Source organism: Nuphar pumila, chromosome 12 (genome assembly GCF_984573655.1).
Source record: "Nuphar pumila chromosome 12, dmNupPumi1.hap1.1, whole genome shotgun sequence".
Classification (NCBI taxonomy): domain Eukaryota; kingdom Viridiplantae; phylum Streptophyta; class Magnoliopsida; order Nymphaeales; family Nymphaeaceae; genus Nuphar; species Nuphar pumila.
In genome coordinates, this window is record NC_143260.1 from 32,523,892 (window position 1) to 32,537,376 (window position 13,485).

A 13,485-nucleotide genomic window follows, 5' to 3' on the forward strand; every position below is an offset into this window, starting at 1 on the left:
CTGAAATTCTATTTTAATATATATATAAGCAAACTGAACAAACCGGTGGTCCCCAAACCCTATGTTCATAGAACCTAGGGTTTCTTGTGGTCTCCTAACCTCTTTCTCGTTGGCAAAATTTATAGCAATATTTTCGGTGATGGCTAGTTCTAGCGGCACTTAATCGACAACTGTGTGCACTTCATCTTGTGGTCCCCAATAGGTGGAATCCTTCGAGTTTATTCGGTAAGGTCATTTTTCAGTATGGTGCCAGTATTTGCATGTATGGTTCTAAGGTTTTGATGTAGTATTTTTTGGGTAAGATCATTTTTTTAGATTTAGGGTTTTGATGTGGTTTTTTTAGGATGACATAAATGGTTAGTTTATGGATCTAAGGTGTTTTGGGTGTATTTTTAATTACCATTAAGAATAAATCGATGAATATTGTTTGATTTGATTTTGGCTAGAATATTAAAGTTTTTTATTATTTAACATCAATGCATTATTTTTTATGTTTGTTAAATTTTATTTATTTATGTGTTTTATTTTTTAATTAATGTTAGGCATGAATCCATGAACATTACATGATTTTATTTTGGTTAGAATATTAATAGTTTTTTTTATTAATTAACATGCAAGCATAATTGTGATGTTCTAATATAGAAACTACATAAACCATAAACATAGATTTTTTATGTCTCGAAAGGATGGTTACCACTCTTTCCACGTACAAACGAAAAAAAAATGAACACAAACCTATATATATAGGTAAATTTGCACCTTAAAATAGAATCTTACATATTTTAAAGTCAATTGCATGCAAAAGTTCATCAATTCTGCAAACTTTTCATGATTTCTGCATCGAAAGTACAAATTTTCAACTACCAACACAAAATTATTGATGAAATTTATACATAATGGATTTTTGCAAGGATTGACAGGATTTTAATTTTATATTTGCAAAAATGTGAGGGATTTTTGCGAAGTTTGTCGAGAGTTTTCCATCGAATATTGTGCAAAATTAGTGATTTTCATGAAATAGTGTGCACATTTCATTTTTAGTGATATTTGTCGTACAATACGATTAGTTTTTGTTTAAAATCATTCTTAGTTTTTTAATAAAATAAATTATGCTAATTATTTATAATCTATTGACGATGATAATTATCGTCGTCAATGTGATGATTATCTATAATTTAGGAACGTCAATGTTAGTTTAAAGCCGATGATAAATGTCATCGGCTATATGATTTTAAGCCGATGATAATTTATCATCTATATAAGAAATATAGCCGATGATTTTTATCATTGGTTATATCCATTTCTTTAATTTTGAAACTAATATAGCTGACAATTCATTATCATCGGTATAAGAAATATAGTCGACGATTTTTGTCATTGGCTACATTCAACTTTTGTTTTTATTTATTTTTTCTTTTGAAACTAACATAGCCGAGTAAAAATCATTGGCTATTTTCTTTATACCGATGATAATTTATCGTTGGCTATGTTAGTTTCAAAATCAGATCAACTATTTTTCTTATAGCGATGATAATTGACTATCAGCTATGCTAGTTTTAAAATTAAAAAAAATGAACATAGCCAACGCTAAAACTTGTCAACCATATTACTAATATCGTCGATGAATATTTGTTGGCTATGGTAGTTTAAAATTGACGATAATGATCATCGTCTGATAATTGGAAATGATTGATTATTGTTGTAATTACATAGGTCAGAGTGGTTGATTATCGTCAATTTTAAACTACCATAGCCAACCTATATCCCTCTTAAGGGATTTCAGCGGGATAGGGTGGGCACATGCCAGCCCTCCCGTTAACGTGGCACGATCGCTAGTTTGAGCACATGACCACACTCCTTAAAAATTTGACTACAATGTACTATCGAGAAAGACATGAAGAATTCTGCCATTGTGTCATCCAACACATCTCAACGTGATCCGCCTTCCATTTAGGAATGGCAGTGGACCGGGTGATAACGGGGCTCCGCCCCGCCTCGCTCCGTTTGGATAGAGGATGAAGGGCATGAAACAAGGATGGAGGTGGGGATGAAGGTTAAAATCTATCCCCGTACGGGGATGGAGGTGGGGATGGACTTACGCTTTTCCCTGCCCCGTCTCAATCCCCACCTTTCCCCGCCCCGCCTCACCCCGTTTGAACCGGGAATGGAGGCGGGGATGAAGGTTCATATTTTGAAACGGGGCGGGGGTGGAGACCTTGTCCCCCGCCCCCGCCCGGGTCCACTGCCATCCCTACTTCCATTGCACATGTAAAAACATGTGCTACATATTTTATCGAGGTCTCTGCCTGTTCTTGAAGAGCATTGCAGCAAGTCACAGGGCCTTCACTTTTAAGCTCGTGACACTAGTATTAGATCCGCATGGTGGGACGTTGCAGGTTCAAAACCCCAGTGGGTATGTTCAATAATAATTGGTTGGGGTCTACCTAACCCCAACTTGCTTTTAGAAAAAAAAAAACTACAAATCAAGGATCCTCAAGAAAGTGTCTACCATTTTCCACTCCCTTGCTGGTTTTGAAAAGTCTGACTGGGCAACCCAAACAAAGAAACCATCCATTACTATTTCTCATTATTAGGTGTGTCAACGGGTCAGGTTTGGTTCGAACCTAAGACGAACCAGACTTGGAAAAGATTTTCGGGTATGATATCGTGTTCAGACCTGGGTCTAGTATAAGAGAAACCATACCCAAACCTGATAAGAACTACATGAGCCCGACCCGAACCATACCCGATAAAATAGTAATTTTTTTATCATTTTTACATTGGAAAATTGTGGGTCTTAATCGATGGGTGGGGCCGTGTCTGGTATAAAATTTCACAAACTATACCCCGTCCCGGGTCCATGTACTAATTGGACCTTCGGGTCCGGACCTGGGTCTTAATAGGGTCTTCTTATTTGTTACCATACCCGAGCCTTTTAGGGTTTGGTCCAGGTAAACCTGATCCGTTGATACCCCTACTCATTATAAACCCCAGATCTTATCAGGACAGAGGCACATCTGACAGTAATATCTTCAGATGTGCCTTGGATGCCGTTCATATATATGAGATGAATGACAACCCAAACACTTCATTTTTGTGCTCGTAGATGAATGGCTCTGAAAATTTTGGTGGGACCCATATGAGAGGTAAAGTATCCAACACTGGTATTTGGGTAGCCGTTCATCACATGGATTAGCGGCATCCAAGGCACTTCTAACCTGATTCCGTCTCTATACGACCGGCCCTCCACCTATTATTGATATGGGAATCCAGAACCGATCCGTATCCGACCCGTTTTCCACAATTTGCAGACTCAAGCTCAACCAGTCATTGCAGAAAGACCCAGACTGCCTGCGTCCTGGCTTGGAGAGTCCCCGTTCCAGTTCCCCAACCCAAGCGAGTCTCTCTCTCTCTCTCTCTATCTCTTTCTCTCTTACTTGCCCATAATTGCAAGGATGCCCTTGCGAACTTCTGTACCCGCGGCTGCAGAGCGCCCATCCTCCCCGTCGGTGGCGCGCTTCTGTCCTTCCCTCAGACGCCCCCCTCTCCTTCCCTATAAAAGGCCAGAGCGAGCCCTCCACCCCCCTCGATCTACTCCACCCAGCGTCGGATCAGAGCTCTCCTCCTCTCTTCCCTCAACAAGGTACAACGATTCTTCTGATCCCTAAACTGTCCCTCGTTTTCATATTTTTCGTTTTCGATTATGTCCCTGTATTTCCGGAAAATCCTCGATATTCCTTTGATTCAAGGGGGGAAGAGGAATCGGGGCATATTGGTTCTGCAAAATACTGAGAATTGTATTTCCAAGCGTTCGTTCCTCTCGTCCCTCTTTTTTTTCCCTTCTCGCGTTTGATTGATGGGAAAACGGTTCGTTTCGATGTTTTTTGTTTGTTTTCGCTGTTGGGGCGGACAATCTTGGGATCAGGGAAGAAGGTTTTGTTGGAAAAGAAAAACGTGCTAATAAACGGATGATTTAACGGTGTTATTTTTTGTTTTGTTTTTATCCTTTGTTTCTGCTTTATGGTCTTCGCTTTTATTTTGTTCAACTACGGTTTATTTATTTATTTTTAACACATAATTTGGGATTTTATTGATTTTATGAATTGGGTGTTCACCATATTTGTGTAAATCGAGATTTCTCTGGTGTCCTGTATTTAATTATGTTCAATGCTGTTTGTTTTGAGCTACCAGTTGGGATTTTATTGATTTTATGAATTGGGTGTTCACCATATGTGTGTAATTCGTGATTTCTGTGGCGTCATGTATTTAATCCTGTTCAATGCTGTTTTTTCTAAGCTACCAGTTGGGATTTTATTGATTTTATGAATTGGGTGTTCTCCATGTTAGTGTAATTCGAGATTTCTGTGGCGTCATGTATTTAATCATGTTTAATGCTGTTTTGGCATCATGTATTTAATCATTTTTAATGCTGTTTTTCTTTAAGCTATGAGTTGGTGTTTTATTGATTTTATGAATTGGGTGTTCGCCATGTTAGTGTAATTCGAGTTTTCTGCTGTGTCATGTAATTAGTTATGTTCATTGCTGTTTGCTTTTTTTTTTTAAGATATAAATGGGAATTTTAGTGATTGTATGAATTGGGTTTTTACAATATTAGTGTAATTCGTGATTTCTGCCATGCCTTGCCTGTATATGATGGCTGTTGTGAGCTTCTTCGATGTGTTTGATAAAGTTATATCTTTATGTTATAGAAGAAACGGGAGAATTCTTGCAGCAATTTTTGTGAATTGGCATCTGCTGTAAGCCTGTAATGGATCATCATAGATCATCATCCAATAACGTTGAGGATAATGTGGGCATTCTGGAGGATTTGCGGTGCAAGAGGTCAGATGGCAAACAATGGAGGTGTAGCGCATTGTCAATGCCAGATAAAACGGTGTGTGAGAAGCATTACATTCAGGCGAAGAAGAGGGCAGCAAACTCTGCATTACGTGCCAGCCTGAAGAAGGCAAAGAGAAAGTCCATGGACGATGCTGATGTTTATCTGGAAAGAAAGAAGGATGAATCTGATGTACCTATCGGAAGCACAAAGACGGGGCAGGAATACGTGGGTTCAATGAAGAAGTCTAAGGGGAAGTCTTCCAAAAGCCAGCTGATGAATTCTCCGGAGGTGGTACATGTGAAAGGTTCGGCTACTCGCACGGTTCAAAAGTTCAGTGAAGAGACGCCAAAAGATGCAGTTCTGAATGATGATAACCAGACTAAGTTTGTATACACTTCGGGGTCTTCATCAAGAAGCAAAAGCCAGAAGAGCCTTATGGGAGGGGCTTTTGTGGTGGGTGCTTCTCTTTTTTTTATTCTATTATTTTTCATTTTACCATATTCCACTGAATAATGTGCATTCAATCTTTAGGAGCATTCTGGAAGAAGCACCGAGTCGTCTGGGGAGGCTAGTGGGCAGACCTGCCATCAGTGTCGAAGGAACGACAAAGGGAGGGTAATCTGGTGCTTGAAATGTGAAAAGAAAGGTTATTGTACTAGTTGTATTTCTAAATGGTAGGTCTTAGTTCGTAAGTTTAGATTGTTCATATCAGTTTACAGATTTGGTGGCATTGTTTGCCTGGTACCTGTTTTGATTGTGTTTTTCTACAACATAGGTATCCTGATATTCCGGAGGAGGATATCCAAAAGGCCTGCCCAGTATGCCATGGAAATTGTAATTGCAGAATGTGCTTATCTGGAGATAATCTAATAAAGGTACTTTTAGCGACCGAGTGAATTCTCATGATTGATTTACCATCTGTTGCTTAGTTGGATGATGGTGGAATATGGCTATGCAATGGGTTACCCTGTTTCATTTTCCATAAAGTAGTAGGTACTTAATGTTTTGTTTTGATTTATGATTTCAGGTCAAGATACGTGAGATAGAAGCAAAGGATAAGCTGCAGTATCTCCACCATCTTCTTTCATTAGTCCTTCCGGTGCTTAAGCGGATTCATCAGGAGCAGTCCTTGGAAATGGAGATTGAGAAAAGGATTCAGGGTGTGTTAAAAGTTAAAACTTTCTCTGAAATACGTGAATCCTCTTCCTTGTCATGGCCACTTACTATGTTTCTTTGTTCTAGGAGTTAATCCGGATGTTCCCAGGGTGAGGTTAAGTGTAGATGACGAGCTATGCTGGTACTTCATCAAGTTTCATGTGTACATTTCATATGTGCCTGTAGTTTAGAAATTTGACTAACCCATTTGTGTTTCTGGACAGTGACTGCTGCAGCATGCCTATTATTGATTATCATCGGCACTGCACAAATTGTGCATTTGATTTATGCCTAAATTGTTGCCAGGATCTCAGGAAGATGTCCCAAGTTGATGATAGAAAGGAACTCGCAAAAGGCGATTTGACTGAGATAGGAAAAGATGAAGGCACCATGAAGGAACCTCCTGAACCACATGGAATGGCCACAGGGCAAGAGCAATCTTCTATGTCTATGGACAAGCATGTGATTAATTTACCTCACCTATTTCCTGGTTGGATATTGAATAGTGATGGCAGTATTCCATGCCCATCTTCGGAATGTAGCGGCTGCAGCTATCAGTCTTTATCTCTGCAGCGAGTGTTCAAGTTAAATTGGCTTGTCAAGCTACAGAAAATTGCTGAAGAAATTATTAATGGTTGCAAGATCAATTCAATGGAAGATTCAAACTCATGCGTTGCTTGCTTGGGGGATTGGTCACCTGAAACCAATAGTTTCAATGATAAGGTCTGCAAATCAGCACACATGAATGATAGCAATGACAACTACTTGTACTGCCCATCATCTCAAGATATAAATTCTGAAGGTTTTGGTCATTTTCAAAAGCACTGGGTTAGAGGTGAACCGATTATTGTCCGGAGTGTATTCTCTAGCTCATCGGCTTCCTCCTGGGATCCAATGGATATATGGCGGGGCATCCGTGAAACTGGAGACGAGAAACTGAAAGATGGTAACAGAGTTGTCACGGCCATAGATTGCTTGGACTGGTCGGAGGTATATATTCTTTGATGCCCTCTTCTGGTTAGGAAATTATGTGCATCTGAGCCCCCCCTATCATGATTGTCTCATTTGATGGCGCAATAATCTTGTTCAGACCTTTGTGTGCATCTCATAGTCACCTATATCGTTTAAGTTATTATCTCGGCGAGGATATTTCTCGAAGAGATTTTCAAAAGTTGAAAATTCTCGGGGAAATCCCAGGTCTAAAAAATTGAAAAAATATAAATAACAACAAAAAAGCTAAGAAAATAATAAGTTTTGCATTCTTTTTCTTCCAAAAATATAAAGAAACACGTTTTAAAGGTTTTAAAATATAAAAGAAACAAAAAAATGGGAAATGCAAACTTAACAAAAAGTTTTTCCCAAAAAATATCGTGATATTATTGCGATAATAGTGCGATATTTTGTCTTATGATGATATTTTGAAAATATCGCGAGATATTACCTTTAATATTGGCTACCTTAAAATATCAGTATTTTTCACTATATTTTCGAAATATCACCGATATTGGTGAAAGTGGTGCATCTACACCAAACCGCTTTTGACCATAATGATTATATATGGTTGTCTAAAATCTTCGAGAAGTTCTCTTGTCCTATCTTCTGATTTCTTCTTGCTGAATAAGGTATCAGTATTATCAGGCATGATCAGACCTCCAAATTCCAATCAATTTAATTTTTGTTCAACTTCTGGCACTTATCATGATAATTACTTGGGTAATCTTTGTAAAACTACTATATAGAAGAGTCATGTATGATTCTCTTGATATTCTAAGAAAATATATAAGTAATACGTGACAACTGTTCACATAAAAGGGTTCTCTCTTCCTGCTGCCATGATGGATGACAAAGTCACCCTTACACTTATGGATCTTTGAATCCAACTAGATCTATGTTTTGGGTAGGCTGATCCAATTGAACCCTGATTGAACAAACATATTGGCATTGATTGAAGTTCACGATGTAATTTGATGGAAACGAAACTACAAACCAACAGAAAATAATAACCTACAATAGCTTCTTCTATAATCATAGGGAAGCATAAGTAGCCAATTATGCTTGCCCATTAAGAAGCAGATTAAGTTGATGGAGATGAAATGAGCAACCCACAGATTAAGTTGCCTATCAAGAAAAAGAAGAAGAGAAAAATGGTGTATACATTGCACATGTCGCCTTCAGATTAAGTAGTCACTTATTCTTCAACAGAAACACACATATACACACTCACCAATTTACTTTATGTTGTTGAATTGTCACTCGTACTTTATCAACCAAACTGTATTTATGCTTGTATGATAATGCACAAATATGCTATGAAACTTCTGCTGGGTTGTAATGGTATCTTTCCTGCTGCAGGTTGATATTGAACTTGGTCAGTTCTTTAAGGGCTACTCTGAGGGACGCATCCATGAAAATGGTTGGCCGCAAATGTTGAAATTGAAGGACTGGCCATCTTTTCGAGCTTTGGAAGAATTTTTGTTATATCAGAGAGCAGAATTCATCAGTTCATTGCCCTTCCTCGAGTATGTTCATTCCAAATGGGGTGTTCTTAATCTGGTAGCAAAGCTGCCTTCAGGATCATCGAAGACCAACTTTGAGCCTAAGGTTTTTATTTCTTATGGGACATATGAAGAACTAGGAAGAGGTGATTCAGTGACCAATCTCCATGTCAATAGTGATGATGTGGTAAGTGCCTTTTTTTGCTTTTGAACCATGTGATTAGTGTTCCTTTCAGGGAAAAGAAAAAAAGTCATTAATGCACAATTTGTTACTTTCACTGTGCTGCTTTATCTAGAGAGTCCTGGATTGTCCATTTCTTGCTGACATCTATCATTATCTTTAAATATTCATTTCCAAGGTTGCATGGACCTGCCCTAAAGGGTTTGGTGTAGTGGATGGGGCCTAGGCCGCAAGGCGGGCGGTCTAGGTTCAAATCCCATGGCTGTCATCCCTTGCACAAGCCGAAGCGTGGCGACTTCCTAGGGGCAAGGGGTAAGCCCACAGAGTTTTATGCTGCCAGGACAGTGATCATAAGTATGGCAGGCAGAGGCAGTGCGGCTAGGTCTCTGATCTTGGGGGTGGTTTCTCCGTGTAAATATTAGAAAAAAAGGTTGCATGGACCAGCAGACTTGTTTTGATGGTTACTTGCAAAAGTTTGTTACTGGAACTTTGATCATTAACCATCTGATGTCATATATGTAAAAAATAAATGATGTGGGGGTAGAAATACAATTACTGGAGCTGCGAAAACATCTACTAAATTGAATTTAAAATTTTGGATTATTAAGAAAATGACACCTTGTGTACAATTTGGGACATGCAATTGAACTTAGAACTGAATTTATGAATATCAATAGAAGTGCCACTTTTCTTCATTTTGAAACACCCTGGTGTTAAAACAAAATGGGATGCCGGAAATTTTAGCACATGCATTTCTATCTAATTTTTTTGGTCAGAATCTCAATAGTATTGTGTCTTATTTTCTCGGGTGGAAAGATTCATGATATTCTTCTTCATACGCATATGAAAAAATGACACAGCACACACTCTCTTTCTCACTCGTGCTGGGAAGTTTTTACATTTTTTCTGTTCTTTAGGTTCATCTATTGATGCATACATCTGAAGTGAAATTTCAAGGATGGCAGAGGGCAAAAATTGAAAAGATACAGAAAATGTTTAGGGCGATGGATGCAAAAGATAATTCAGGGGAGGGGAAAACTTCTGAAGCTACCGAAAGTCAAAATGAGAAAGAGAAGTCAGCTGATGGGGTGACTCCAGAACAGGGTAAACAGAACCGGAACGTCTCTGATTTAAATGTGAAAGGAGTTGAGGTCATGGATGACCGTGCAAGTCATGGGTTCAAAGCCAGTTCAGGTGAGAGAACTGATGCTTCAGAAAAGCCACATGCTGAAGTTCGCTGGGAGGTTTTTCGTCGACAGGATGTCACTAAGCTGAATGAGTATTTGAGAGTTCATTGGAAGGAATTCAGAAATCGTACTCTGTCAAATGATGTAAGTGCTGACTCTGGTTTTGTTTGTCATTTGGCCAAATTCATATGGTTTTGCTTATTACTCTAATTATTTTTTGCTTTTCACCTGTATCTCAGATTTTGCATCCTATCTATGATGAAATAATATTTTTGAATGAAGACCATAAGAGAAAGCTCAAGGAAGAATTCAGTAAGGATATTTTTTTACATCTGTTTTGGTTGCTGCATTTGAGAAAGAAACTGTTCAGAGAATTATAAGGATATTGACATTTTTTCTTCTACTATATAGGATAAAGAAATTTTTTCGTCATTGACTTCTGCTTCATTTCTGTTTGTCTGAAATTAAGGGAGCGACCTTTTTGTGAACTTAGGCAATTCTGTTTCATTATTTATCCATATATTGCATCTCAGAATTGATGCAGTGTGTTGTTCTCTCAGATGTAGAGCCATGGACATTCGAGCAACATGTAGGTGAGGCAGTTTTCATTCCAGCTGGGTGCCCATGCCAAGTCAGGAATCTTCAGGTTAGGTATCTTTGATAGTCTGAGCCTACTGCAAGAATCTCTCATTGCATAGGAAATTCCTACTAAAACTGGTAATGATGTTACTAATGCAATAGATAAAATGGTTTTCTTTTCTATTATTGTTTCTTCGTTGATCAATCTCCACTCTCCAGCATATAAGTGTGTTCTATACATGATTGAGCAACCGGACCTGAGTTTAGATGTTGTAACTAGCAAGAAATATTTCATACATAAGTTAAATTCAATAAACCATTATCTGGACTGAATCTGCATAGGTGAAGAATCCATGAATTGGACATGCTATGCAAAATTTTGCATCTCTTCTTGTATCAAACTAGTTATTGTGCCTTTTTTGTTTGGCATGGCCTTTTAGTATTCTTTGTTTGAATTGGATATTGAGAGTGCCAACAAAACAAACAGGGAACATTGCTTCCTTCTGAAATTTGAATTTTTATCTCTTGGTCTAAAATTTTATGACTTTATTAGGAGTGTTATTTCTGTTAGGATCAACTAGTTGGTTTTGTTGAAAGAAAGGTAGTTCTTTTTTTCCCATCATTGAATTGTTTTCAGTGGCTGGTTCCATTAAAATAGGATAAAAAAGCAACTGCCTTCATACACCAGTCATGAACTAGTTGAATTGTTTCCAAAGAGGGAGGGAGGGAGGGAGGGAGGGAGGGATTTTTTTCGACCTTATAAAGAAATTATTTATGTTTCATCTAGCCACTTGATGAAACTTGTAGATACTTTGCTTATAAGCTATCATTTGATGGAAGCTATGCTTTGAGGAGTTTTATGATGCCATACCATATGCTGAACATCTAAATCTTCTTATTCAAAATTCAGTCCTCCGTTCAACTGGGCTTGGAGTTTCTATCCCCTGAAAGCTTGCAAGAGTCTGTTAAGCTGTCACAAGAAATCCGTTGTCTGCCAAAAGATCATGAAACCAAGAAGCATGCTTTGGAGGTTGTATGCTCAGACAGCTTGTATTATATTTTCTTTCTACTTTGTTAACTTTGGAACTTTATTTGGTCATCTGTAATATTTTTCTCTTGTTGTTTAGGTGGGGAAAATGGCATTGTATGCTGCCAGTTGGGCTATAAGAGAAATTCAGAAGTTGGCACTTGATCCCAGGTTAGCAAGCACTTTCCTTTTCTGCAGAAGCGAAAAAATAGACATATTTTGTTATGTTTTGCACGATGAAAAGTACTTAAAACAAGTTTTAATAAACATTTCAGGCTCGATTCTGATATCCGAATCGAAGACAGAAACCTTACATCTCTAGTTTCGGGGAACTTGGAAAAAATCACAAAACAAAGACAAATTACATGCAGCTGAGCTTTCATTATTTGAGTTTGCTAGTGCTTAACCTTATTGGCAATGTATTATATGTAAGCTGATAATCATGATGGTATTTTGTAACATAGATTACTTACTGTTGATGTATGATATATTTCTTTATGTGGAAGTTATATTGGTGAGAAAATTAGTACAGTGCTTGTGAAGTTGGCTTTTGATTTTGAAATCCTGTTGGTTTTATTGCTTTTCCTTCAGCAAAAACATGGAAAATAATTTAAAAAGTTTTGTTCAGACTTAAGCCTAGAAGCCTTCACACACCTGGCTAGGGTGGTAGTAATTGCTTTGAGCATGTAAATGGTTCGGGTTTGTGTTGGATATCCAACTAAATGCAAATCCATGTGGTTAGCTTGTTATGCAAAGCTTGTATCCAATTACTAATCGGATTGGAACTCAGTTGTAGGACTTCCAATCTAAATCTGAATCTGAGTCCAACTCAAAATCCAATAAAATCTAACCAAGTTACATGTAAATATGTATATGATTAGGTTTGGGAAATTACCCCAAAAAAGCCAAATCATGACAGTATAACACCATTCACCACAGATCTACCCTGTGCCAATGGACTTAAACGGTTTGGATTCAGGTCAGATGCTGCCATTCCAGTACTAGGTCCGGCTAATCAGATGATGGTCAAGTGGATTCGGTTTTCGATGGTGAAAAGCTCCTACTAAATCCGATTTTTCGGATTCTGATGGTGAAAAGCTCGTAACCTCATACTAAATCTGATTTTTTACATATAATTGGATTTGGATATCTTGTCCGTTTCAGTAAGAAAAGATCAAAAACCGTATCTGCATCTGATTATAACCGGATATAGGTTTGGCTTACCAAATCAGACTAAATGAACTCGGATTCAGTTAGATATGGAATAAAATCCAATCCATTGACCATGCCATAGAATAAACGCATACAAAACCTGTATTTTTCAGTTGGAAATACAAAGTTTGGCATCTATTTTTAAACTGACTTGAGCGTTAGGTAATCACTGTCATCATATTCATATCATTTCTTTTAAATGAGGGTTTTGTCAACCTGTCAGATCTTGTCATGCATCTGACCCGACCCGGTCATGAAGTGTCGGGTATGGGCATAAAAGTGCCGACTGATAACCTCAACCCAATCCAAATAATATGCGGGTTTGGTTTGACCCAATGATTTCTCTTGGCCCCAGAATCTAAGATCTTCCGTTTTCGGATCAAATCCTTGGATCTCAGATTCGAGAATTCAAACTTCTTATTCGGGGCGTGGAGTTCGGGTCAACCCGGTATCCGATGTAAACCCTTGACGTTGACATCCAGAGGACCAGACAGAAGATTAAAATAGGGCAATCCGCAAAAAGCTGCAAAACTATCAGCTATTTACAAAAGCAGCTGAATCATTTGTTTATTACATTCAACTCCTTATTTTAAATTTCACAAAATAACGTTTTTCTCCTTCATGGAAATGAGATGAGCCGCTGGTGGCTTGGCTCATAAAGAGCTTGTTCAAACTCATGAAATTGGCTGACAAGCTTGCACACCAACAACCAATGTGCATCTAGTCTCGGCTAGTAGAGACTCGTTTATTAATAATAAAAATATTTTACATATGTTTTATATTTTAAAATGAAAATGGTTAAAGTGTAT

At 38.0% G+C, this 13,485-nt stretch overlaps 1 protein-coding gene across 2 annotated transcripts; it reads left to right on the plus strand.

The window, feature by feature from the left end:
• Positions 1-3,449: 3,449 nt before the first annotated feature.
• LOC149820578 (E3 ubiquitin-protein ligase JMJ24-like) lies at positions 3,450-12,026 on the plus strand. Of its 2 annotated transcripts, none has more exons than XM_089983289.1 (14): positions 3,450-3,643; positions 4,710-5,293; positions 5,372-5,514; positions 5,616-5,715; positions 5,868-6,000; positions 6,083-6,137; positions 6,220-6,985; positions 8,348-8,677; positions 9,589-10,002; positions 10,098-10,170; positions 10,419-10,504; positions 11,348-11,467; positions 11,565-11,635; positions 11,740-12,026. In XM_089983289.1, exons 2-14 carry the CDS (start codon positions 4,769-4,771, stop codon positions 11,837-11,839), a joined length of 2,916 nt encoding a protein of 971 aa, XP_089839415.1. In that variant the 5' UTR covers positions 3,450-3,643; positions 4,710-4,768; the 3' UTR covers positions 11,840-12,026. The 2 variants fall into 2 exon arrangements, with proteins under 2 accessions (XP_089839415.1, XP_089839416.1); XM_089983290.1 differs by having other exon boundaries at positions 4,713-5,293.
• Positions 12,027-13,485: the final 1,459 nt, after the last annotated feature.